Here is a 27,074-nt window from a genome sequence, read left to right on the forward strand (position 1 = left end):
AACTTCTAATCTGGCAAAATGAGTCTCTTAGTTTAAATACAGGGCTTTGAGCGATTATGGATGTTTTCACTTTTCAACAGGGTTTGATTTTTAATCTTTGGTTATCATCGTGTAAGCTCTGGAAGAGTAGGAGCCATCAGTAGCTACCCGATGCAGACACTGATCACTGCAGTTAAGTTTCTTTAGTCTCATCGGGCTAGAGTTAGGGTTAGAGGGTTAAAGTGCCAAGTCGTCACATTTTGTGCCGTTTGCACAGTGAATATTCAATAATTTGTTTTTGCAGGTTGAAAAAGTTTGCCGCATAAACTTCCTATGAAACTAAACATGTATGTGAATTACGCTGTTCATTTTATTTTCGACTGCTTTAGAACAAGGACCCTCCCCCCAAAAAACATACTTAAGGGGATATTCTAGAGTTAAAGTGGATAAATGATAACTAAACCGTAAGATTTGATCATCTTTGTGATCAAGAAAGACATTTGAAATCACTAGATCCGAGTCAAAGTGCGATCATGCTGGCGGTGATAATGACATCAGGCAGATTTGAAGTTGTGGTTGCCATGGTGACAAACAGAAAAGACAAGACTAATGGAAGTGGATGGGCAGGGTCAGCCTCACATCTTGGCTCCGACTCGTTCATCATGCAGCCCACTTAGGCTTCCTGACGGCCCAAGGAGAGGTGGAGGGATGAATACACAAAGAGGAGGATGAAGATGAGGAAAGGAAGGAGGAAAAGATGTGCTCATCAATCACTCAGGGCCATCTGCTGACATGGCAGATACACGACTGCTTTTTGTTGGCAGAGGATGGATAGATCTTAAGAAGATGTTTTGGCACATGTCTCCTCACCCATCGTCTAAATCTGAACGTTTTCGGGCACCTGTGTCTCGGCTGTTAGGAAAGGAATCATCCCTGCTCTGAACGTAGTTTTTACACTTGAGTGCTTGCTCACAGGGAGAAGGATTCTGAATAAGTTCTCCATGTAATGAAGTGACAGAGTTCAGCAAGTCTTTGCAGTTTTCTTGGTGAATGTCACTGTGTCAGAGTTAAAAACTGCCCAGTCTCTCAGAGGCATCGCTGACATTGGCTGTAGTGAAAACTGACCTTTACTGCGCTGAAAGAGCTCCACAAGGTTTTTCCTCTTGACACAGTTTTCCATACACAGCAGCCCCGTCCCGTTGTCCCTCGCTGCGCGGCATGATATTTACAGCTGAGATGAGGTTCCCCTTACAGCAACACATCCTGCAGGGAGATGGACTTGGAAGAGCAGATGGAGGAAAGCTGTGTGGTAATCCCTTCTCACGCACCTTAATAGTGCAAGAGCTGAGTAACACTGAGTCTGGTGTAGGGAGACGATCTCACCATTGAAGTTACAGGCTGTATTTCATGCTCTCTTGCTATCCTTTCCCCATCCTGTTCTACATTGATGGCATGACGTGAATGTGGGACAAACCCTACAAGTTGCACAGCTTGGAAATTGAATTTCTCGGCCCTCATCAGGGGCTATACTCGCTGCATTTTTTTCTGATACAGTTCCACAAAGCTTTGCTGTCATATCAAGCCTCTAGGTCACACCAATTCCCTGAGAAAAATGGATTTGATAAAGTCGAGCTGAAAACGCGCCTCAGCAGCAGCAGACGACCTATTCCGTTCGTTTTCTTGCTTCACATCTGTCCCGTGGGTCTATCCCAGCTTAGAATAAACACCAGCAACCAGCTTTGTCTCTATGGCAACAGCTGTGCATGCTGAACAGAAAAGCACACATGCGGCGAGTAGAAGATGGTGTCTATGGTGGTGTTTTAGATGTTTTTAAATGTGATCTGGTCATTTGATGCTGTGGGATAAGCCGAAGGGAAAGTGTTGATCTAACCTAAGGATGATGGGCACGGTGAGAAGTGGGTTGGTGGGTGCACTCAGTCGGTTTAAGCTCTCCCTGACGTCTATCTTCCATTAACCCCTCGATTACCCTGCTGGCCAGCAGCATTTAGAGGGGTCTTTGCCTCTATCCAAATTTCTGTGGCAGCCTGAGGAAGTGCTGCATCGATTCAGGCCAATATGCTCAATCTGCTCAAGCGTGCAGAGTATTTGTTTTTCTTTTTTCCTTGTTCTGTTATCTAAATATTGTTCAGTTCCACCCTTGAGTCGGATTTGTCAGCAGGGATTTTACGGGTCATGTTTTCACTCACCACTGATTGCTGACCGCACACTACACTGGATCTTTCCACTTTTTTTTTTCCTTCTGGGTTTTATGTAATTTGAGGTCTGTGCTCAGTTTTTTTCCATATGCTTCCCTGGTTGTTTTCCATCAAGGAGCAATCTGTTGCCAGAGCATGCACCCCTGACCCAATTCATGCGTCAACGGGCAGATGTCTCTTCAGAACTTCATCATTGAGTATTAGGATAAAACTGCTGGCGACACAGACACGGTGGCGTGACGTCATCATCTCTGGTGTCCCCCGCTGAAAGTTGGCTCATCACCAACCAACCTTGAAGGTTATCTAATATCAGCGGCTCAAGGTCGTTCCAGGGGATTTGTCTCTAACTGAGGAAGTGATTGTCGACGTTCCCACAGTTGATTAGTTTTGCCCGTATTTCTTTCTTGTTTCTGTTAGAATCACCGTCCTCCTACGCCAAGCCTGTTTGCTGAGCAGCACAGGCTGATTTGTCTTTGCCTTCCAGTTTTAACTATCGCCCGAGAAGAGACAAAGGCTCCATCTGCTTTTATTTGCAACATAAGCCACACTCCTTAGCACAGCCAGGTAATACAACACTGCCTCCTGTTCTCACCTTGTGCAAACAGGCAAGGCAGAAGAGGTATCATTTCAGGCAAGGTGGGGGAGGGGGACATATTTGTGTTTCTGTTCTTGTTCAGTAGTGATGTGCAGGGACAAACGGCAGGCTTCAAGGGGAAAACGAATGAGGTGGGCTTTGGAGCTTGTTGTTAAATCTGTGCTGATCTACCTTTGTGTATGTGTGTGCCTGTGTGTGTGTGTGCCTGTGTGGACTTCAAGCTCTCCATTTTCTCAAAAAACTGAAAGGACGCCGTTAGCGTCCCTGATCCTTGGCACATAACCCTGCAGAGGCATCACAGCTGTGCCAAGACAAACAATCCAGTTATAGATAAACATATAAATCAATTATGGAAACAATGTTAGGACCCTCCAAATAAATGTCTGCAAAGAAACCCTTTTGAATGTAATCATCCCCATTAGTTGTAATGATTTCTCTCAATCATTTTGAAAAGAACATTACTGTCATGGCATCAACAATTCAACTTATCATGATGGGAGTGTTTTTTTCCAACAGTGCTCAGGTTGTCACTATCATGTAATTGTGTCTCCGATTAATCAAGTTATCCCAATTCACAATTATTTATCCTATTTGGTCATTTTATTATTTTATTATTTGCATTGAACACTGGGACTTGAGCAAAGTTATCACTTTTACATCAAATAATTGCAATCAGGTGATAATTTGAGCTGAGTAGGTCAAAACAGTGTTGTTGGAGCATGCAGTACTATTGCTACATACAGTTCAATGTTCTCCTTTTTGTTACAGACCATAGGTTTGTAGTGACCAGACAGGAAGATGGATGAGCTGCAGGATGTACAGCTGACTGAGATCAAGCCGCTGCTGACCAATAAGGTGAGTTGTGGTGAGGGCATGGCAGTTATAAGCCGCTCGGGCCACAGGCCACACATCTGTGCACAGAGAGCATTTCTGTATAATCACACGGACACAAACTGACCAGATGCGTTGTGTGCTCTCTAAGTGAATGACGACCCACTGTGCTGCTCCTGGGCACATATATATATATACACGCCTGGAATGCACACTCCGCAGTCCCGTTCATCAAAGTGAATTATTCATATATGCTCAACTATCGAGAGGAAAGAGAAAGCGGAGGGGGGGAATGATGAAGCCGGTCGATAGAAAAGGGGCTTTAAATGAAATTATTCATATAGAGTTCGAGGAAGCAGTCCAGCAAGAACAAAGCAAGATCAAAGGAGAAGCTGGAGGAATGTCATCTTTTTTTATTTCTCCTTCTGTAGCTCGAAAGAAAGATTCCAGCAAGTGAATGAAGGCAAAAGCAGAGGAAAACGTGGAGGTGAAAAAAAAAAAACACCCAAATGGCAGATCAAAGCTCTTCCCATCCTCCTCTGCTTCCAGCCTTCATAACCCTGATTAACTGATTAGAAAGGATATGCATCTGGGGATACACTGGAAAGTTTTGTTCTCTCTGCAGACCTCACAAGCACACAGGAGGCTGTAATACTTCAGAGGGGCGAGCGGCGGTGCATCTGGTCTGAGGGGGTCGCGTCTCCTCAGTGGTGGGTCTGATGAATGAGCAGGGGAAGGTTTCTCCTCGTCAGTCTTCTTCACAGGAGAGAGAGTGTCAGAAAAATCCTCTTAATGTGGAAGACTGGCACTGACCTCTCACTCCACCTAGTGGCCAGCTCATTAAGAAGTCCTACGGATGGAGATCAGGATATGATAGCAATGATGAATAAGGGTCCTCATTTTCTTTTTCTTTTCTTTTTTTTGAGACGCCTATTTGCATGCCAACATCTGTGATGATCTCATTTCCTTCGACATGCTGAATAATCATGGCAAAGAGAGAACTTTTGCTAGAATTATTATTTCTCAATGATTTTTTTGCTCATGGCAGTTTTGTCACCAGGATGATGAAAAGGACAGCTTTTTACCCTCCATCTGTGTCTAAATCCATGTGCGCCTTACTGGTCTCGCCTACAATCGAATTCCTGTGTAGATTTTCTCTGTAATCTGCCACCCACTCTCACTTCTCTGTCCATTTACGCTATGGCTCCCTGCTACCTCAGTCGAAACAAAAGGCCAGGAAAATGCTGCACCGTCAGTTCTGTTGTAGGCAGCAAAATGTTCAATTCTTCATACTGTTTCCTTCCCAACGCACTTGTTCTCACCTGCTGAACACGCTGCCGTTGAAATCACTTGTTAGTTATCCAGCGTCTCCCCTCCCACCACATCTACACAGTGGATAGTTTGGCGTGTCTTACTTAAAAGCTGTGTTCACACATTACATTCAAAAGGCATCGACTTTGCACGTATGGCGTGGATATGGAATAGGCAGTCAAATGATGTGCCTCTGAGACAAATTGGCGTGCATTGGTTGAGATGGAGGTGGCAGGGTGTGGTATATCACTCTTACAAAGACATAGTCACTTAGCTAATTCCATCATGGTGGCATGCTATTTTAAGCACACGTGGCTACGGCGCTGAGCCCTTCTCTTTGGTTCTTCTTAAAAAAGGAGAACAGCTACAGCTTAGCAAGGCTGTCTCTTTTTGATCAATAACACACGATTGCTCTGTGAAAAGGGATAAAGTATGAGCCACGATGTCAAACTCCACCACTTTGACTTCAGCAAATCAGCTGACCAATCAGAACAGACTGGGCCTTTTCATGTGGAGGCCCTTAAAGAAAGAGAAACTACATTTGAGCTTTTTGGCACCTTTTTGTTACCTTCAGACGTCCTTCCTTCCGCAGACTGAAGGTGAGAAGAGGTACTGCGGCAATAACAGAACTTTCTTTAATTGCTGTAATACTTAAGCTATTACATATGTAGAATAAACGTCATCCATATGCAGAGTGTTACACAAACCTATAAAGAGCTATTATCGGCTTAACTCAAGAAACACGGCATCTGTTAGACTGTGGTCCATTTTAACTCTCCTCTTTTACTTTTTTTGCAGAATGCACGCAACTTTCAAGATTTCGACTGCCAGGTGAGTGTTGCTCTCCACTCTTTTTGTTGCTGCTGTGCTTGTAGAAGGGGGGTCAGGGCCTAATTCTCAGGCCCCCTACTGCTGAAGCAATCTGTTTCCTCGCCCTACATCTGAACATTGTGCCTCAGTGGTAACACCCAGTTTAGCAGGACACCGCATGCAAGAAAAAAAAGAAATCAGGTTAGGGCTTATTTTTTGCTTTTTTTTATTTAATTTTTTTCACGTCAAGGTTTGTTTTGCCCAGCTTGTTATCCAACATTGTCCATGCTCATGCTGACTGTGAACTGAGGAGCAAAGCAATTATGTAGTAGCAAAATATACTCTTTGCCGCTTAACCTTCTGTTCCTTTCGCTTATGAGCACCTGTGCTTGTAATGGGGGGGGGGGGGGGTCACTTCAACATTTTGAATACTGTTTTGGCCTAAACCAGTGAGTGAGGAAGCACAAGCGCCATACTGGAGTCTGTATACAAAGCACTGCTGGAGAAGATTATGTTGACTGTGGTTGAAAGATAATTGGAGAAATGCAAATCGTAAAACTTAGCTTAATATGCTGAATCTGTGTGTATTCACTGTCATGTCTGTGGACAGCAGGCCTTTTGTGATTTTATGACATTCACATTGGCTAAAGGGCAAGAAAGCAGTTTAGAACAAATTCTACACCAGGAGGACTATAAAGGAACCTGTTTGCTCTCATAAATATACCCAAAGATTGTGGGGAACAAATGGATGCCCTTTAAAAGATAAACTCTCATCAAATTTCTGTGAGGTTGTTCACCCTGATTACCAAGCAGCTGGGCTGTTTGTAAAGACTCATATCTTCTAATCCTCAGACATGAGTCTGCCATAAAAACTGCCATTGGATGCCATGCCGCTCTCAATCCTCTCATTACAATCTGCAGTCAAATCGCTGGATAAAGGCATAATGCCATAAAATTAATCTTGGATATCAACACCGTGGAATTATAGATTATAGATTTTTACACCCAGATTGACCTGGTTGAAGATATATTTATTTGAGTATCTAAAAGTAATTATGATTCATAAAAAAAGAACAATGCGTTTCTTTAATGGCATCTCTGCAAGGAGAAGGAGGAGTTTGCCAGCTATGTGCCTCTTATTCTTAATTGGATTTCTCCCAAAACGCTGCATCCAACAGGCAATACTCTCTGTCGTGCTTTGAATGGGCGTAAAGACTGCGAAGAGTTAAACCATCCCTCTCTCACATTCTGCAGCCACACCTTCTTCCAGCATCCTATCAGAGCTAAAAATAGCTGCTGCAGACACGGGAACAGAGAAAGCACGTTAGCTGGAGCAGATGCTACTATATACATGCGGCCGACATCCATTCCTGCCTGCAGTATTATTAATACAGTCATATTCACAAGCTGACCGTATACTCAGTGTGGTATTTCTTTTCTCTCCTCTAATTGGGATTCAGTTGGGGTCACGCAGCTGTAAGTTGCAGAAATAATTGTACCAGACTTTGTCTCAGCGGTGTTAAGGGAGACTTAAGCGTATTTGACCTTATTTTCTTGGCAGCCATTTTAAACTCAGACCATCACATTCAGAAGTCTTAAGAAATTAAGATAAGTCCTTAAGCTAATGATTCTTTGAACTCCATTAGAATTTTTTCTTTTTTTAAAATTCCATAGCCCCACTATGACATTTTCAATTACTCGGGAGTCTTTTGAATAATTACTAGAACATGTACAGAAATATGTTGTACAATTTCTCACTGAATTCATCCGTTCACATGCATCAGCAGGCGTACAGCTGTTAAACATGTGGACTAGCAGTAAGCTTCAGTTGGCTAAAGATTTCTGAAAATATGAAATACTGCTCCTCCAGATTTTGTTTCATGTAAATATTTGAGACAAGTCTGTGGTTAGAATGAAGGTGTGTAATTTCCGTGTGCACGTCACACATCGCAGCAGTTGAATAGGGACAAAAGGCGCACGGCGCTGTACAAAGAATCAGGCTTTTTTTAATGCGTACATTCTGTGTGGGAGGGGTTTTCACTGCTGCACCATCTCTGAGCTGTGACATTCCAGCAGCTGGAGGACAGTCCGCCTGCTCTACACCGGCTGATAAAGTTCCCACCACAGGCAGCCCACCGGTACTGCAGCAGTTATGTGAAAGCTGTGTGCACCTGCAGCAGGGCTGCAATGATGGAGAGAATGAGGTGGAGCCGCCTCAAAGAGACTACTGCAGTTTTGTATCCCTCAGTGAGGATCTGAGACACACAGGTGATGAAGGTGTGAGTCTGGAGGACCTGCTGTGTTTGAAAGTGCAAACTTCAGAACAGGGAGTTGCTTAATAAACATGAAATTGGCTGAAATGGCTGGCTGCACACTTTGAAAATAGGTTTTCGATGTCTCCCTGAAGTCTTTGCTCTGGGTCTTCGTTGTCTCACCTGTTCTTTGGGGTCTTTACAGTATTTTCCACATTGTCTTTTGATATTTCTCTTATTAGGTTTGACCTTGAATGAAGTATCCGTGTTTATTCCTTGATATTGTATTGTTGTGCAGAAATCTTTTAGATTTACTGTCTCAGTAAGATCAGCAGAGGGCGCCATCACCCTGTTTAATTTGTGGCCACAAGGTTCTGCTTTTGCTTTATGACTTTGATCTGCAGAGCGTTTCACCACGAGTGTCCTTAAGGTGATGTTGGGCATCATAAAAAGCTTTAAAAAAAAAAAGGATAAAACCGACCGTGTGATCTCGAGTGGTGGACAGTTGAGTACAAGGTCCATCCGGTGCAAAATGCAGAAACATTTGCAATCCAGCCCTGAATTCTGAATGTGTCGATGATCTGTGCAGACGAGAGATCATCGCATGCCTCCTCGCACTGCAGAGGCGAGCCAAAACCCTGATGAGTCACTCTGTGGCACAAAGAGACGCTGGCTCTGTAGAAGAAAAGGTGTATATATTCTGATCCCTCCATGAGATATTGCTGCCTGACATGCGTGTTTAATGTTGCATAAATGATTGAACGTCACAGTGTTTGTCTCACCGAGCTGACTAGAATGGCTGCAGAAAGGGACATAAATGATGGTTCTGCATTTAGAAGTTTTCTGTAGTGTCATATTGTGATAATACATCAAACAAAATGCTTGATTTCTGTATTACCATGTTTGCGACATGTGAACGGGAAGCGTTTATTCCATTAGGTGTTCTGTCCTCTGCATGTGCGTCATTTGCACCCTCTGTGGGTCAGGACCAGAAAAATGTGGAGAAACGGTGGTTTGCAACCAAACATGCTGATGCATTGACCGACCAATAAAGCCCCCCCCTCTTTTTGTAATCCCACCGACTCTGTGGTGTGCTATTGGCTGCACAGAGCAGCCCGTCTCAGACAGACTCGTGACACCCTGCCCTGCTTGCAGCTGAGCACAGGAGTGGAAAAGGAGAGATCAATAAACTATGTGGATCAAATGACTCAGCAGGAAGTTTAGCGTATGTAGATCAGGATAATGTACATTTATGGTTGGTGAGGAAAAAATAAGTAGCTTTTTGGGCTTCCTTCTTTTAGATGGCTTATAACATGAGAATGGTCTTCTGTTAAAGGCCAGTAGTGGAATGAATACTTTGTACTGGTTTACAGGATATGGAAGTGTTAGTAGAATGGTAACATTTGCAGCAAAGCTGCATAGCACATTAGTCCCGGTTGGTATCAGAGCCGTAGTGGGTCTGATTGCATCACATTTGGTGTTATTTTCAGTTTGAAAGCTACGGTCATTCGCGTTCCTCTCCTTCAACGTGCGGACAGAACTTGTTTAATCTTAGGGATGAGCAGCCATTTTGCTGATGCAGAAAACAGCCCAGGGTGAGCTGTCAAAGGCGGCCTCCTCGCCTCGCCTCTCCTCCTCATCAATAACAGCCTGTGACGTCAGCAGCCTGCCTATTTTCCTGGACTGCCTCTGCATCCTTTGCACCCCATCACCCCTGTTTCTCGCACCCACCCCCTCCTTCTCTCCATTCTCCTCCAAGCCCCACCCTCTCCCTCTACCCACCTGACCCTCAGCAATCCAATTAAATGCACCGGTGGCTGAATGCATGGACGCGCTGTGACTACCAAGCACTAACTGCAGTCTCACTCTCCTCCTCCTCTGTCTTTTTCTCCTGCTCTCTTACCCACCTCTTGTCTCTGTCTCTCTCTTGGTCTTTCTGCATCTTTTCCCCGCCTTCACACCCCCCTTCTGCTTTCATTCAAGTTATTTAGCCATCTCCTCCTCGCTGCTTCTGCTCTGTCTTTCTCCGCTCACTGCTCTCTTCCTCCCTCGTCGCTGCTGCTGTTCTAGCTGCCTCACCCTACATCCCTCCCTTCCAACCAAAGCTCCCTCCCTCCTCCTCCTCCTCCTCCTCCTCCTTTTTGAGATCTTCAAAGCTGCCCAGCACACACTTTCACATAGCATAACACACTCTTCTGCTGTGTGGGTTAAACATGTCAGCTGTTCTGGACCTGGACCAGATTGCATACGCTGGAAATGGAGTGGTGAGTGACAAATGTGTGATGCCTGACTCGACACACCTGACTGAGTCCTTACAGCAAAGAGGCTCTGGTTCAGATTAGGGGTGTTGTTGTGCAGTTTCTTAAAAAGACATGGTGACAGCAGCTGGCTGCAGGACAGGAGTGGCTGTTGGGGTCTTTCCTGGCTTGCTTGTTGTTGCTTTTTCTCTCTTGGCGGCTGCTGGCTTGGGACGAGCATTTCTTCTGTGTGTGTGTGCAGGCACCTACAGGTCACACAGTGCCCATGTGTGCAGTCTGCACAGCCTAAACTTGCTCCGGGTGTGGTGATGCATTTTAATGAGATGGTATGACAAATGCATGTGCGTTGTGCTCAAGTGTCTCACATGGCAGTTGGTAACTGTGTGTTTCAGGGTGCCATGTTTCTTTTTATATCTTACATGGGTCTGTTTGCGTGCAGCTGTAACTGCTTTGCTCAGCGTTGAGTGAGTGTCTGTGAGTGTTGCATAGTGCCTTCAGACACACACTGTGTTCTTTATTCTGTTATCACTGAAGACAGGGAGGAAGGTCACTCACCTCAAAGAACTGTGTGGCAACAACACATCACAAAAAAACGACTGTGGCGGCTGTCGTCTCCTGCCTGCCGAGACCTTGAGTTTGTAGTTTGAAGTCTCTGCTTTGATGACCCACACATGTAGTATGAGTGCTGCAGGAGGGGACGGCTGAGTTTTTACCAGAAATGGGACCAAGCACCCAGAAAGATCCCACCGGAGAATATCTATAGGACGTTTGGATGTGCGTACATGTCTGTATACGTCTGTGTTTGTGTGCACTTGTGAGTCATTTACTGACTGCTTGGCAATTCTCGCTTGTGATTGATGCCTTTCCTGGCAGGGCAAGGAAAATGGAGTGGAGGTATTGATAAACCAAAGCATTGCGGGAAGAGGATGAGCATGATGTTGTGCTATCCTTTTTATCAACTCACCCCACCTCTGTCACTGTATTTCTATGAAAAAATAGGAGTTTTCAGCATCTCTCTTGCACCAGAAAACCACATGAAACCCTCTTTTTAAAGGACAAATCACTATTCAGTATTCCTACCACCCACAAGCACCTGCCAACACTTTTTGTCCAACAACCAACCAGCATGAACGCACTAAAGGGGGAAAGAGTTGATGCCAGTGCACTGATCTCCTTCTTTTCCCCTCTCGCTGTCCAGACTAGCAGCCCCACCCCAAGTCTGTTTTCCTCTCACGCCTCAGTGTGTACGTAAATACCCGAACATGCGTGTCTATGTGTCAGTTGACATGAGGAGAGGCAGGGCTCCGAGATCAATACAGCTTTTAGTCATGCCAATAGCCAGCTGGACAGATAGAAGACTCTGTCCCTCAGTTCCTGCCCGCAGCCCCTTCCTTCGTTACTCTCCGTCTGTGCAAAGATATGGTTGGAAAGGCATGGGAAATAAAAATGATGCACCCCTTCTGTTTTAAGCTACACTCCTCCCTTAGTCATAGAGGATTCCTCCTGTCTTGTCTCTGTCACTGCTTTCATGCTCTATTTCCTCCCATCCTCTCCCAGGCTCTCCGTCTCTGGTTCTGTCTACCCCATCTTTATTCCCTGTAAGCCCTGTGAACATTTTCATTTCATATCACAGCTGGGGTGCATTTACCTGCTTTTCCAGGCTAATGAACAGAACACACACACACACCGCGAGTACTTTACCTTATTTTCTAGAGTGTCCTTGACTCTGTCCTTGTCCAAAAATGAAAATTCTGCCGCAGCACAGCTAAGGAGTGTTTCCTCTCAGTCTATAACAGGTTGTTTTTCCACCCCATGAGCCGAGGTTGCAGAATCATTTCATTATCTGTGAGAAGGCCTCAACTGTGCAAAAGGCTTCCTGTCATCGCCACTTCTGTTGGGTTTATTCGATCTCAAGAAGACAAATTGTATTCATTATCAACTGACTTGTCGCACATTCTTGCTGGAAGTGTGTAGTTTTCCTTTTGTGCGACATTTTAATCTCTGTACCAACTCCCACACAAATAAAAAAGATTTTAAAAAAGAGTCTATTCTGCAGCTTGTATGTGTTGCTGTGTCCGTCACTGATGGCAGATGCAAATTACCGCAGCCGTATCTTTTAGAATTAGCCATCATCTCCTTTTGAGAGGCTTGTGACACCCTGGATGTCCAAACAGAGCTGAGCAGTTGGCATCACAGCAGTTGGAGTCTCGGTGCGTCAGCCGTAACGTGGGTTTCTTGTCTGCTCCGGCTCGCTCTCTGTATTATTGATGACCTGTGGGCCTTGAGACCAGGCAAGCTGATGGTCCTCTCCTGCTGCTTTTTGCAGTTCACACACTCGCATATGCATGTAGCTTTGTCATGCAGTGTTGTTTGCAGCACCAAATCGCGCTGACCATGGGAATCCTGTAGGTTTGTAATAATGTTGCGATTCTGTGACTGATCAGTGGGTCTGGAAACAGGCTTTGTTACTTTCTGTATAAGTCATCACTGAACTCTCCCCCGTTGTCCACAGAAGCCATTGAGGCTCTGTTTGGTTTTGCTTTGTCCTCTTGAAACGAATTCCCTCTTTTATCCCATTCGCATCCTTCAGTAAGATAAAATGTCATCTGAAATCGTAAATTACCTCCAAACGTGGGGCTTCCCAGTGTGTGATTAAGACAGAAATTCTAGTTGTAAAGGGATGAAAAGAACGATGAAGGTGGAAGTTTCTTTTTTTTCTATTTTTAGCAGGGCTCTAAATGATACTTGCATTTTTACAGAGTTATGTTTTACACATATACATGTAAAAAGCAGTTTTTTATTCAAATGAAAAGCCTGTTTTCCAGCCGCCCTTTTCATGAATTAGTTTTCCAGGAGTTCGGGAGAGGTGCTGGCTTCACATCCACAATATATCAACCCCAAACGCTGCCTTGTTGAAGCGTAAATGTAGTTGTTATTAATCAGTGCGATGGACATTACTCAGTTTTGCGAAATGATCAAGATAATGTCTGTTGTAGGAATCGCATCAATCCTCTCTTGAGATTACGATCATTTTAGAAAGAAGGCTGACATGATATAATCAACACGATACCTCTTAAAGTGTAAAGCTTTACCCTGATAAACATTCGGAGTCACACTATCATTGATTTATCCCGGTAGCAGTGCACTGCAGCATATTCCTTTGTGCACCAGAGTAATGCTACCAAAAAAAAGTTCAAATTGTGTTGAGGCGCTTTAATGTGTGACGGTAACTCACCTCATCCTCCCAGTTCGAACTTCCACTAACCCGCTGATGAACTGGTGCAGCATATGGGTGTTTTTGTTCCCATGTTTACAAGATGACTCGGGTCTTTTCTAAAAATTTTAACCTCGGGTTTTAGGTTTTTTCCCAAGTTTAAATGAAACTAAATGTTACCATCTTTACTTTTCCTTCTAAGCTTTACAAATGACTCATTTTGCAGTGGGCATAGATTTGTGCTGAAAATCTGTGGAACCTTTGTGTCGCATCTAAAAGTTATTTGGCCTGGTTTATAAGATTGTCGGTTTAAGCTGTAGCTAATAATAGGACTTGTGTAGTCACTGTGTGTTTCTGGTAAACTCGACAGCTCTCGATCGAACATGATGTTTTGCTGTGAATTTGATTAAGGCAAAAACCTTCAATCGATAACTGTTCAACGTAGTTGGAACTATCCCAGGAAATATTTCAGCCCTGTCCAGTGAAAAATGACTAACTGGTGAGGTTTACAAAGAATCACAAAAAAGGACAAACAAAGTTGTCATAGCTAACAGAGTTTGGAGTCAAACTTTTTCTTAATGACTTTATTAGAAGTTTTTTTTACATTATTTTTTGCAGAGTTCTGGGACTAAACTACTGCAAGCTGAATTGTTGTTCTTATGAATAACACAAAGCCAGAATTATTCATTAGATATGACTAAAAGTTGCATCTATCTAATGTTTAGTCTTCCCCTTTTTTTTATATATGTATCAGCTATTGGTCCAAAACAATTTTTTCTTCTCCCTGAATTGCAGGAGCATGACATTGAGACTCCGCATGGTGTTCTCCATGTGACAATGAGAGGCGTTCCCAAGGGCAACAGGCCTGTCATCCTCACCTATCACGACATCGGCCTCAACCGTGAGTCAGCCAGTCAAAAATAAGCTCATCAATATACGGTGCTCAGGTTTAGATGAGCCAGTTTTGTTTTTTCTCCTGCACTCAACACACCCGCTGAGGTTTTCAACCATCTGCACTCTCACATCACATACTGTGTCCTCTGTTTGCCCCTTTTCTGTTATTTAGACAAGTCTTGCTTCAACACCCTGTTCAACTATGAGGACATGCAGGAGATCACCCAGCACTTTGCAGTGGTTCATGTGGATGCGCCTGGCCAGCAGGAGGGGGCACCTCCCTTCCCCAGCGGGTGGGTGTCAGTCTGGTTTACTATGTGTTGATAAATGGGAGCTCATACAGTATATTTCACTGCTGCTGCACTAGCAGCAAGTTCATTTGCTAATGGTAAAGTTCCTTGCCTAATCTAACTATGATTTTCCTCAGGTATTTAAATCTATTATGAGCTCAATATTTTCTGATTAACTCAAAACATAAAGAACTGAAGCTGTCCTCGCCACTCACATCTGTCACCAACCGTCTCCAGGTATCGTTACCCAACCATGGACGAGCTGGCTGAAATGCTGCCTTCTGTGATGACTCAGCTGAAGTGAGTGATCCCCCTGTTAATATATATTATTGATGCTGTGAAAATGGTTTGATTGGTCGCCTCCAGTCCCACAGTAATCGGTGGTTTCTCTGTAGGGTCAACAGCTTGATCGGCATCGGCGTGGGGGCAGGAGCATACATCCTCACCCGTTTTGCAGTGAGTCCCCAGCAGCAGCAGCAGCAGCAGCATCTGCACTCTCACTATGCTTAATTTTTCTGTTCTTTTTTTCTCCTCCTGCTCTTTTTCTCTGACACTCTGTCTTGCCTGCAATAAATGAGGATTTTAGTCCTGGCAGCTTGTTACACCGAACATTACAGCTTCCCATCTAGCCCACACAGGCCATCAGGTTGCTTTATAGTCTGCTGCAATGCTGCTATTGGCCACGTGAAGAATCACCTTGGTAATTCCCTCCTTTTCAGTCACCTTTCCTTTGTTTCCAAGCTCAACTCAGTGGAGCTTGGATAAGCACAATCTAACGGAGAGGTCCAGAAGTGACAGAGAGGAGTGAGGTAGCACTGAAAGATGAATAATGAAAAGAGAGGAGGGTAATATGGGGAGGTGTGGAAATGAAAAATGGGAGCAGTGGCTCTCTGAGGAGAGTCTGCTCTTGTTTAGAACTAATGTGGAAAATTTGAATCTGAAATGAACAGGTTTGGATGAAAATGCGTTTACCCACAATAGACCCACAGCAGCTCTTGGTGCACTGCATTTGCATCAAGCTGAAAGCAGCATCTGCAGCCTTCCCTCGACACTGGACAAGATGGATGTTTTATTTCCCCAGACATCCACTGTCTACCTGCAGGCAATTTCAGAGCTAGGTCCATGGTTTCGTGTTCCGTCTTTCATGTCTTAATTTAAACAAACAGATATTTCTGTTTCTCCTCTCTTTACTATGCTTTATCAGTGTGTTTGTTCTGTAAATATACTGTCAAAAGAGCACCGAAAATATGGACAGAAAGACACAAACCTCGGAAGACGTAGCTGCATAATCACCCTTCTCGTTCAGATGCCCGGACCAACAGACACATTGAAAAATGAATTTATCTCCCTAAAACTGAAACCCACCACAACACACTGATGCAAGAAACGTATTGTCTTTGTTCCTGACATGCATCCCGTCTTTCCCAGTTGAACAACCCCACCCTCGTTGAGGGACTGGTTCTGATCAACGTTGACCCATGTGCTGAAGGCTGGATTGACTGGGCAGCTTCAAAGGTTAGTGTTAAAACATCACCATGAACCTGAAAAGAAATTTCAGCGTGCAGCAAAGGTCCTGTTACTGAAATGACTTAATAACATTATCTGCTTTAATGAGATTTTGTCCGATGCTGCTCACTAAAAAAAAAAACAAGAATTATTAGCATACAAGATGCAATCTGTTGTTGGTGTAGTTGCAATGCAGGCCTAATGTTCTGCAGAAGAATTACTAACTGATCCTCTTGAGTGAAGCAGTGAACATGTATCATTCCAACAGGAAAGTAACACTACCAATATCCATCTCAGAGTGTAAGCGGACTTTTAATGATGTACCAGCCATGTCAGTTTGGTCCCCTGCCTTCTGTTAAGCTCTCATTCATGAGTGCACCCTGGCCTCAGCCTGAATTCTCTCTACCCTGACTATACTACTTTAAGCCCACCGTTCTGTGCTCTGTCTGCTTAAAGTTCTGTTTCAGTCTGCTTGGTTTGGGCCAGTTAGTAGACTGGAGATATGTTCTGTGTTTGTTGCTCACCCTGATGTTAAAGGTGTATAAAGCTACCTTTTTGCTTTTTGTTTATAAGCTCAACAGTCAAATGTGGACCCTCTTCTCTGGCATAACTAGTGAGAGAACAGTGGATAAGAATTGGTGTTCAAGCTGGTGTAAAAGACCAGAAAATACAAAGAATAATGAAATGTGTATTTCTCTGTAGATACTACAGGTTCTACAGAGAAATACACCACCACACGCTTCCATTGGGTTATAGGACATGAGTGAGAAAGTTCACGTTTGTATGGGTCTACATATGTTATATATACGTTATGTTGTTAGCATCATTCTTTGTCTGCCTTACCTTAATGGAATATTGTTGTATAAGTAAAAACAAGATTCTATCTCTGCCTAGATTTGGCTTAGTTTTGACTTAATAGCATTAAAAACTCAGGAAAGAGTTTTAATCCTCTGTTAATTAGATTTAACTTGCTTTTTTTGGAAGCTGAGAACAAGTCAAACTTAATGAAAAGCAATTTCACAGAACAAGCTCGTCAGAATGGGCTTCAAGTAGAGAACACGAGCACAATCCTGTAGTTTACTGTGATACTTTTTAACAAGTTCAATAGTACTTTTTTATAGTTTGTACTGTTTCTTGTTGTGCTGGGAGAACGTCCTTTGCTGTGCTGTTTTTATACAAGGTACACTTTTAACCGCTAATTCTTTCACAATTTCCAAAACCTAAACACGGCCTCTCCATGTATTTATTTTACAACAGTCATTGAATCTCTCAGAACATGTAAACATAGACACAGCCACAACGCAATAACCATAATCTTAAGATAAAAGTCAACCTGTTTCTGTCCTCTGTTCCTTTCTCCTCCTTCTGCATGCAGCTATCTGGATGGACCAGTAACTTGGTGGATATCGTCATGGCTCACCACTTCAGTACTGTGAGTACTTGCCCTGTTCTTTTTCTTGGTGCAGCTAATCTGTATCATTGAAACAGTACCTCAACCTCAAGAGGCTTTTTTTGATTTCCCTTGATACTTTTGCCTCATCTCGCTATTCTAACAGACATATGCTAATTATGTCTGTCTGCTCTTCCTGGTACTTGGACTGGTTAGATAGTGACAGATTCAGCTGACAGCTAAGCAGGCTATACAAACAAGTCCAACTGCTCATCTGGATCGATAATGCAAATTTAAACGTCTCCCCGTACATTCAGTACATGCTACTTACTGTACATGCACTCTATAAGTAATATGTGTGAAAATGTTCGATTGAATCGGTTCAAGTCTTCTCTTTTCTTCAGGATGAGCTGACAGATAATCAGGAGCTGATCCAGACCTATCGCCTCCACATCGCCCAAGACATCAACCAGGACAACCTGGCACTCTTCTGTGGCTCCTACCAATAGTATGATGCAGAACATGATCCTTAAACTCTGAACTCTGTTTTTTTTTTCTATGCAGTTAGTAGAATTTCTCCTTATTTAATGGGTTTTTGGTCACTTTTGTTGGTACCACAGCGGCATATTAAGTATTTGAAATAAGCCAGACCATAAAATCACAGCTGAATTTCACAGAAAAAATTAGGATATCTGGCAAGTTACCTGACATTTTATTTAGATTGCATTGTTTCAGCTCCACTAACCGACCCTAATTTATTCACCAGCCGTCGAGACCTTGAGATCGAGAGGCCCATCGTGGGTCTGAATGAGGATACGGTCAACACACTAACGTAGGTGTTGAGACTAAACTGATACAGACACATATTTAAGAGTACATGGTGTGACTTGAGAACATTTACTCCTCGTCTGCTCCAGGTGCCCTGCCTTGCTGGTGGTTGGTGATACATCACCTGCTGTGGAGGCTGTGGTGAGTTATGTACCGTCAGTAATTGTGGAACTGAAAGATTTGTGTCTCCCAAGAGCGGCTGTTATTCATCCCTCCTTCTTCACTATTTGCTTCTCTTTGACATTTCAGGTGGAGTGCAATTCCAGGTTAAATCCCACCAAGACTACATTGCTAAAGGTGAAGCTTCTTAATTATGTGAAATAACTGTAATTACTGTAAAATGAATGTAAAAGGAATTTATTCATTGGACTTTTTAAAATCCTTCTAGATGGCAGATTGTGGAGGCTTGCCACAAGTCGTGCAGGTGGGTGTGTTGTTGTTGTTGTTGTTGAGATCTGTGACATCTAGCTTTTTCCTTTCCAAATTTTCTTTAATTTACATGTTTTGTCTCTCCACAGCCAGGGAAGCTTGCTGAGGCGTTCAAGTACTTTGTTCAGGGCATGGGCTACAGTAAGTATACCCCATGTCTGTCTTTTCTTCTTAATTTTTTTTGGCTGAGGTGTAAAAGCATCTAAATGTTAAAAAAAAAAAAAAAACAGGTTAAAACTTGTCAAGCCAGTGGTCAACATGTAAGACTTAAGCCTGTTTGGTATGACGTTTTTGTGGTTCAGGTTCGTCTGTGTTTTTCTCCAATTTCCTGTTGACGTGAGCGCGATGACAAAAGATACTAAAAAGAGGATTGTTTTTGCTGCACTCTGCTGCTATACACCCCTTCTGATGGGGGTTTGGAATGCGGCCAGCAGTGCATGAAAAGAAGCGTTTTTATTGTGAGCCCGGTCACAGAGAAAAAGCCTGTTGGGCTCAATTAACGCTAACGCCATTTCTTCTCTGCTCTTTGCAGTGTGTGGTACTCACAGCCCTCAGTAGGTGAGGTGTAAGTGCTTCTAGCATGCTCTGAAATGACAGTGGCACTCAATGTGCTGAACAAAACTTGTTTCCTGTTCAGTTCAGAGTGGGCGTCAAAGAAAAGAAAAAAAAAACCTTTTTCGTGCACCTGATGTGTTTTTCTTCTCTATCCCCACAACTGTTTATTGGTGTGCTGTGTTTCAAGAGAGACTGGCTGTGCAGAGTTAAACAGACCTCCAGCTTTTACAGTCATTCATCTGAAAAGAGGGCAAACAAACAACTGTCTGACCAGTTGGATGACGTCATGAGTGTAGGTTTGCTTGCATTTGTTGCACAGACTTCTCTCTATGTGTGGACTTCTTCAGTGTCGATTCTCTTTTACTCTGTGTTGTTCCCAAACTCCTCACTGTGGGAGGCACCCTTGGGTGGAGTGACTATGTCAGTGCCACTGTGCTGCTTTTTAAAGGCCAGCGAGTCCCCGACTGAGTAAATGCCACTACAGGATTAGAGCAGATTAAAAAGAGTGTTCATGCAGAGAAAGTGTGGGAAATAAAACTTTACACCTCAGCATGTTTCTGAAAGCTGCTTTTCCCTCATTAACAGGTTGCGACAGTGTGAAATGCAAAGGAGCGAAAGAGCCAAAGAGTGCAGTAAATAAACATCATAGTTTGCACACACGCTATGATATCTGACCCTGTTGTTGCTAGCAAACAGCTGTTTGTCCTTAGCAACTGCCAAGCTATGACAAAGCCTCCGTTTTAGCTATGAATGCACCAAGTTGGAATAAAATCCGCACAAGATATTCCTTTTCAACACGTCTATCTTTGTCCTGTTTCTCCTTCTTCAATCACTGCCTACAGTTCCCTACGTTCTCCTCAGTCACCTGAGCAACGAATCAGGTACCAGATTGTTGAGCAGCTGCCAAACCAGGAGGTTTTGAACCAAAATGGCCTCTTAGCACTCTACAGTGAATGAATGTCAATGTATGCAGAAAGTTCTCCAGAGAGCACTGTTTGATGTTTTCTAGCAACAGCTCAGACTGGTGGATCCCCTTAGTTTTATGCACAGTGAGAACCTTTTTGCATACATTCATCTCTCTGTAGGAGGTCGGTTTCTTCTGTTGGCATGCCCCTTATGTCAGTGTCCTATTTTGCTGCATGAGCTGCTGGGTGTTGCAAATGCTGTATCCTGCTGTTGTATTGCTTTCGTCGTTTTTCTCAGAATTCAGCAATTCTTTGTCACACATTTCTTTAACTTGATTAGCCTTCATATTTGAGATATTTTTGCATGGTAAGCACCATTTTTTTTTGTTGTTGTTACTTTTCAGTGGTTGTATCAGAGTACCTGTATTCGTGTGCTGTGTGAGTAGAATATTAACACCTGTTTCTCTGTTTCAGTGCCGTCAGCAGGAATGACTCGCTTGGCTCGCTCGCGCACCACTTCCTCTTCCAGCATCACCTCCATGGACAGCAGTCGCAGCCGCAACAACCTGAACAGCCTGCTGGAGGCCAACGCCACCGGGGCTCTGGACAACCAGGCCGGGCCCCAGACCATGGAGGTCTCGTGTTAAACCCAACCTTGCCCCCCCTGCACTGTCACGTAGTAACTTATGTGCCCTCTCCCCTTCTCTTCTGTCTCTCATCCTGCTCCTAAGCAGCTCAATGCCGGAGTGGGGGCGGGTGGCTTATGTGTGATTAGAAAGGAGGATCTAATAAATATATTAACAGATGCATATTATAAGATATATTAAATATACTATCAAAGTCACATTCCTATCAGAAACCATAACTACATTCAGATGTGTTGTATATTTAAATTGTTAAACCATTTTAACTGTCTAACCTTTTTTTTTGGTCTTGGTTTTCTTTCTTAATCTCTTCTCACACTGTAGAGATCCTCCATGTGTTTTTTTTACTCTTAACACGTCAGTTATTATTATCAACCCTGCCGCAGTGCGAATCAGCCACAAAGTACAGAGAGGTATCACTAAATCTACAGATGCTGCAGAAGAAGGATTGCAGTGTAAATCCTTGATGCCGGATAAAGTGAGGCAAATGACACAACAAAGTAGCATTGCACACTGTAGCACACTGTTAGTGAAGCCAAGTGAGGTCCACGTAGAGAGCCGCTGTTCAACATTATATATTCGGTTGTGTCGCGACTCACAAATCTTGATTTGATTTTTTTTTTTTTTTAATTTTTATTGAACTCATCCTCTCCTTTTTCTTTCTGCGCTGTGTCAATGTTTGTGTTGAGCTGAAAAGATTACTCGGTGATGTTTTAACGACCTTTAACATATGGGATCTGATGTGTAAAGTCCTGTCACTGAAGGGCCAAGTGGTGTTTCTCACTGTCTGCTAATTCAGCTCATTTATATTACTACTGAATAAAGCTGTAAGGTGAGAACATGTCTGGTGTTTTCATTAAACTGCACATCCTCAGTGTGTGACTAGAAGCATGTAAACAGCAGTGCAGAGTTTTTGTTTTGTGTTTTTTTGCATTTAAAAAAAGAAAAGAGTGTTTAGCTCAGAACAATAAGTGTCTGTAGCGTGCCTCTTGTTAGTGGAAAAGTGAGGTAACGGTGGTGAGATCGTTTCCAACCACACTCGCTCTTATTTCCTCACTGAGTGATAACTGCTGGTGTCACGGATGAGACGGTCTATATTTAGCATACTTTCAAAAAACAAAAATCAGCTGCTTTGAGATGATGAGATGAATGTCAAACTAAGATGTACAGGTTGAAACGGGCATAAAGTAATCATCACCCACTCATGTTTTTCCCGGTACTCTGTGAACTCAACTTTTGAGTAAGCTGCCAGGGGTGTCTACGCAGATGTAATGACATGCAACAACTGTAATCACCATTGTTTGTCCAGCTTTTGTAGATACCTGTGTTTGTGAGGACATACCCCGTGAAGCTGTATTGAACCATAATTTGCAACCAAATTAAATAAAATAATTTCAGTTGTAAACCTGCAAGGTGGAGTTGCACAACACATCGCTATCAGGAAATCTGAGCTATATGGTGAAGCACTTTAGTCAACTGTTCCATGGCATGGAATGATTTAATTCCTGATAACAAATTTTCCATCTTTTCTAACAGGCCCTTCTGGTGCACCATTCTGATCTGCCGATTTTATTGTTTCCACTGTTGCTGTTTTTGCCCCTCAGGAAGCTCAGTACATCTGATTATGTAACATCTTTCTTTTTGTCATGAACATTTTTTTTCTTGCACTGTGCATAGATTTTATTTTTTAGATTTGTCATGCAATAAGCTTAGATTAAAGTAAAAGTTAGGGCTGTACTTTTTTTTAAATAAATACATGATGAACTTGCCAAGCTAAGATCTTTTAAAAAACCCAGAGTTTATTGTTGCTACTACACCTCTATCTCACAGACTGCACTGTCAGCATTGCAATGAACCTCTGGCTGGTCACAAATCATCACAGGAGCAGAGTAGGCTGGCAAGGGAACATGATTCTGCAGAATTTTGACTCTTCTTCTGTTCCCATAACAACATAACTGTGTACTAATGAGCTGCTGAGGAAAATGTGTCTGGCTGCAAAATGTCATAGACGGGTTCAGGCTACTGTCATTGCGAAATGACTTCAGTGCATTAAGCCACAACTTTGTATCACACAGTGCATGTACACACATATCTAAATGCTGCTTACGTAGACACGCAGTTCATTGCATAAAAAACTGGTGTACTATTAGGTCAACAATCTGAATCAGGGAGATCAACTTGGTGTTCTGAGTCAGGATATCAGAGTCCTGCACGTCACAGGAAGCTGCAGCAGGCTGACATACATAAAGGCGAGGCAGGAGACCTCCTCTCTTCAGTCAGCCCACGTTAATAACAGCTGCAAAAACACAGCAGTCTTCATGGGAACAGAGCAGAGGACAGAGCGCAGTCATTCTCACTGATCAGCAGGCCTGGCTGGGGAGCTGAGCTACTGCATGGATCACAGGCCACACATGTGCTGAAGGCAGAGAAGCATTTTTCTAATCAAGAAGACCTGGAATTGACTCTGAGCTCTGAGAGGAATCTGTGAAACTATCTGAGCAGAACATTGTTGCTCTAACACACCTACTGAAGGAGGTGAGTTATCTTTATTTTTTCGTGCCTTCTTTCCTCAGTGAATCATGTGTCACCTACTAACTTTTATAACATTAAATAGTTATATAATGAATACAGAAATCTCAGTTGTAATTGTTTTAAAGATTATCTAAGTTTTTTTATCATCTTGGTGCTGACAGTTATAAAAAGTAGTCTGCATCATAAGAATGAGATCTCACCTTTTCTTTTTGATGAGAGGTAGATCTTATTCCTGCTACATGTCACATGGAAATTTTACACAGGATATAAGCCTCTTGTGGTTTGACGCCTTCCTGTGTCTTCTCACTTTAGCTGGCTGGTTACAGTGAATATAGATGATTTATAAGCAGCATAATCATAAAGCTATAACGAGTGAGATTTTTACATTTTACGTTTTATGATGTTTGAGTTTAGACCATATGTACATATCTTAGCCCCTCTTGCTGTGTTTTTTTTCAGAAAGCCACGGCCCACAGTTTGAATTTGCAAGAACATGGGGACCTGCTTCACCAGATGTCATTCCAACCTGACAGTCCTTGAAAACCCACCTGACTCTGAGTTACCAGGTAAGTACGGTCCCAAAGTATAAATATGCAAAGCAAAATTAGGGAAAAAGCGACATGAAATATTTCCTCCTCTCTCTCTTTTTGTAGAACTCCAGGAAAGTGTGATTGTATCACTCCACAACTACCCGTCATTTGAACATACAGAACTGTCCATGCACATGGGAGAAAGATTATTCATCATATCAGAGTAAGAGAAACAGCTTTAATAGTTTCACTTTCACCTGTGCTCTTAACCATACAAATGAGTGATGACTGCTTTGTCTTTTTTAATGAAACAGTGATGGAGATTTCATGATGGTGAGATCCACAACAACAGGCCGTGAGAGCTACATTCCCATCAACTATACAGCCAAGGTTACATGCAGGTGAGTGACATTTATTAAATGACTGTGTGTGTGTGTGTGTGTGTGTGAAAGAGAGACAGACACAGAGCCGATGAGCTGAACAAAAGTAGAGAGGATGAGAGGAGGGGAGTTCCATGAAAGGTGGGAGGAGCCTTTGTGTAGGTGATCTCCACCTCAGCGGAGACAAATGTTTGGAACAAGATCTTTGTTCTCTCCAATGACATGATCAGCCTCTGCCTCCAACAGTTTCAGTCCTCCCCCGGTGGGAGGAATCTGCTCTAATGTTTTACCAGTGGATTTTCCTAACTTAAAAAGAAAAGTGAACCAGATTTTTGTGTGTCTCACTGGTCTGAACGTGTGAATGTTCTGTTTCTCCAGGTGGCTGTTCACAGGCATCAGCAGGTACAAGGCAGAGGAGCTGCTCAAGCATCCTCACAACCAGACTGGAACCTTCTTAATCCGGGAGTCTGAGACAAGCAGAGGTAAGAAGGCTGGCGGCTTTTAAAAAAAAAAAATATCATGTACCACATTTAACCCTAGTCTAATCTCTGAAGTAATACGACTAAATTAATTAAATGCAAGAATTTCTTTTTTTTTGTATTCATCATCGGTTAAGTTGTCCATTTTCAAAACATTGCTATCAGACTAATTCTGCTTTGTTTATGCACTTATTTGTTACTTGTGTACTACTTATGGATGCAGGACTTTAATGTTCCTCTGCTATAGTATTGGTTAATCACCTGAATACCTCTTCCACCACTGAGCTCATATTCTATGTGCAAAATTACACACTGTGTGTGATCTGTGGCAAAAAATCTTTTTAAAGAATACAGTGCAATACACTCCTGAAGTGTATGAAGCGTATCAGTATGATTATTTGATTTGGCTTAGGAATAAATTTAATCATGGTTCAGGTTGGATAGTGAATATAAACAACAATGCAATAAACCACCTGTTATGTTAGGGATCAAATTCAAATTCAGATCAGTTTTAAATACTGGATCTGCATGCTTTTTCTGTCTTTAGACAGCCACTCGCTGTCCATCCTGAGGAGAACGAACCTGTCAGACATGAACCCTGTGAAGCACTACCGCATCTCTCACCTCCACAACGGCTGGGTCTACATATCTCCAGGACTCACATTCCCCTCACTCCATCACCTCGTGGAACACTATTCAGGTTTGTACTGAGGCTGTCACACACTCTTATTTTTCCTTGACACGCCAAACCCTAAATGGCTTCCATCAAAATGCTGCCTCCTCCTACAGAATCTACAGACGGGCTTTGCTGTCGGCTGACAGGTCCTTGCTTTATCCAGGGTTTAGACAATCCCAGAGAGCCAAGGCCTGTTCCCGTAACTGTCAGGAGGCCTACAGTCAACTGGAAGGAAATTAGCAGGTGAGGAAAATCCAGTGTGGCTTTGCTTCTGCTGATGACTGCCACAACGTGTCGCTGAGTTGCTTGGTCTTAGTGACAAAAAGTACCAGGCGGAGACTAAATCTTAGTGAAACTTATTTTCAGTTTTTGTCCACACTGCCTCAGAAAGTGTTAATTCAACTCAACGTTATTGTGTGAACTAGTGAGGGGAGTGTGAATACGATATCTACACGAATGCCAACATATAAGATTGTGTTTGGGGCAGATGTGCAACCTACAAACAGAAGGCAAGATGTTCAGGTTGACAAATGTTGCCTGTAACAAATTCAACTGCTTAGTGCCGTGCAGCTTTAGTCCATGTTTACGCATGATTAAAAAAAATTCTTGACAGTGCATGCGGGATATTATGTTCAAATGCATCATTGTCTCCCCCTTCAGGTCGGTGATACTCAGGAGGAAGAGAACTGTGTCCGATAACTCTCTGGTGAGTGAAGGACTGAGGGAGGCCATCAGCTCCTACCTCCAAATGACAGAGGGCAGTGATCACAGCTGGGACACTTGAGAAAAGGAAGCGGGTCAGCCTGAGAGGATGAAGTCAAACAGACAGAGAGGAGTAAAATCTGCCCTGTGTCAGCTGCAGCATGTGCAAGCCACCAGAGGAGGTCCTGTGCACGCCCAAATGTTGTCTTTGTGGACTGTCCTGAAATAGCAGGGGAGCTGAGACACTACACTGCCTGGAGATGGGACAATCTGTTGACTGTTTTTATGGATCTGTCCTAAAAGAGAAGACAGGTGAAGGTGTAAGATGGAAAATGAATGTCAGAAACATTGTCTTTTGATTTTAAACTTTGAATGTTTCTCTTAATTTATAACCCAATGCAAAAGCACAGTTTTGATGTAATATTGTTTGTATCATTGTAACTTTATTATGATTGTAATCATGGATGTGTTGTTGAAATCCAATAAAATCTGCTAGCTATGTAATAAATTAGCAAACACAACAGAGACTGGCCTATGTTTTCTTGCAATTGTAATGTCATTTAGGCCATTAATATAAGATATTATATAACAAATGTAACGAAAAAAAAAACGTTTTTCTTAATTTGTACCCTAATGTGAAAGCACCATTTTGACTGAATATTGTTTGTCAGTATCACTGTATTATGATTGTAATCATGGATGTGTTGTTGGAATCCAATAAAATCTGCTAGCTATGTCATAAATGAGCAAACACAACAGTCTGGTCTGTGGTTTCTTGCAATCGTAATGAAATTTAGTAGACTGTTCTAAAATATTTTTAAAAAAGAAAACGTTTTTTTTATTTAAAGAAACACCACACAACAAGCTT

General features: G+C 42.8%; 2 protein-coding genes across 5 annotated transcripts in view; both read left to right on the forward strand.

The window, feature by feature from the left end:
• The window catches only part of ndrg3a (ndrg family member 3a), a 31,065-nt gene extending 9,317 nt beyond the window's left edge, over positions 1-21,748 (forward strand). Inside the window, exons 1-17 of one of the 4 annotated variants that reach the window (XM_072382770.1) lie at positions 2,594-2,759; positions 3,559-3,645; positions 5,731-5,763; positions 14,262-14,367; positions 14,533-14,653; positions 14,888-14,950; positions 15,046-15,106; positions 16,079-16,165; positions 17,532-17,588; positions 17,951-18,054; positions 18,313-18,378; positions 18,464-18,515; positions 18,624-18,671; positions 18,763-18,798; positions 18,893-18,944; positions 20,201-20,239; positions 20,738-21,748. In XM_072382770.1, coding sequence (XP_072238871.1) covers positions 3,589-3,645; positions 5,731-5,763; positions 14,262-14,367; positions 14,533-14,653; positions 14,888-14,950; positions 15,046-15,106; positions 16,079-16,165; positions 17,532-17,588; positions 17,951-18,054; positions 18,313-18,378; positions 18,464-18,515; positions 18,624-18,671; positions 18,763-18,798; positions 18,893-18,944; positions 20,201-20,239; positions 20,738-20,910 — 1,155 coding nt within the window. In that variant the 5' untranslated portion in view covers positions 2,594-2,759; positions 3,559-3,588 and the 3' untranslated portion in view covers positions 20,911-21,748. Of the gene's footprint in view, positions 1-2,593; positions 2,760-3,558; positions 3,646-5,730; positions 5,764-9,853; positions 10,259-14,261; positions 14,368-14,532; positions 14,654-14,887; positions 14,951-15,045; positions 15,107-16,078; positions 16,166-17,531; positions 17,589-17,950; positions 18,055-18,312; positions 18,379-18,463; positions 18,516-18,623; positions 18,672-18,762; positions 18,799-18,892; positions 18,945-20,200; positions 20,240-20,737 lie in introns of those variants that run through there. The other 3 variants (XM_072382769.1, XM_072382771.1, XM_072382772.1) reach the window with 3 other exon arrangements.
• Positions 21,749-23,156: 1,408 nt separating this feature from the next.
• sla2a (Src like adaptor 2a) lies at positions 23,157-26,964 on the forward strand. The gene is made up of 8 exons (XM_072382773.1): positions 23,157-23,442; positions 23,899-24,005; positions 24,093-24,192; positions 24,284-24,370; positions 24,728-24,831; positions 25,376-25,528; positions 25,618-25,747; positions 26,165-26,964. The coding sequence occupies exons 2-8, from the start codon at positions 23,933-23,935 to the stop codon at positions 26,286-26,288; spliced, it is 771 nt and encodes a 256-aa protein (XP_072238874.1). The 5' UTR covers positions 23,157-23,442; positions 23,899-23,932; the 3' UTR covers positions 26,289-26,964.
• The last annotated feature ends 110 nt before the right edge of the window (positions 26,965-27,074 follow it).

The sequence above is a fragment of the Leuresthes tenuis genome, unplaced genomic scaffold (genome assembly GCF_036924035.1).
Source record: "Leuresthes tenuis unplaced genomic scaffold, fLeuTen1.0.hap1 SCAF_3, whole genome shotgun sequence".
In the NCBI taxonomy this organism is placed as follows: Eukaryota; Metazoa; Chordata; class Actinopteri; order Atheriniformes; family Atherinopsidae; genus Leuresthes; species Leuresthes tenuis.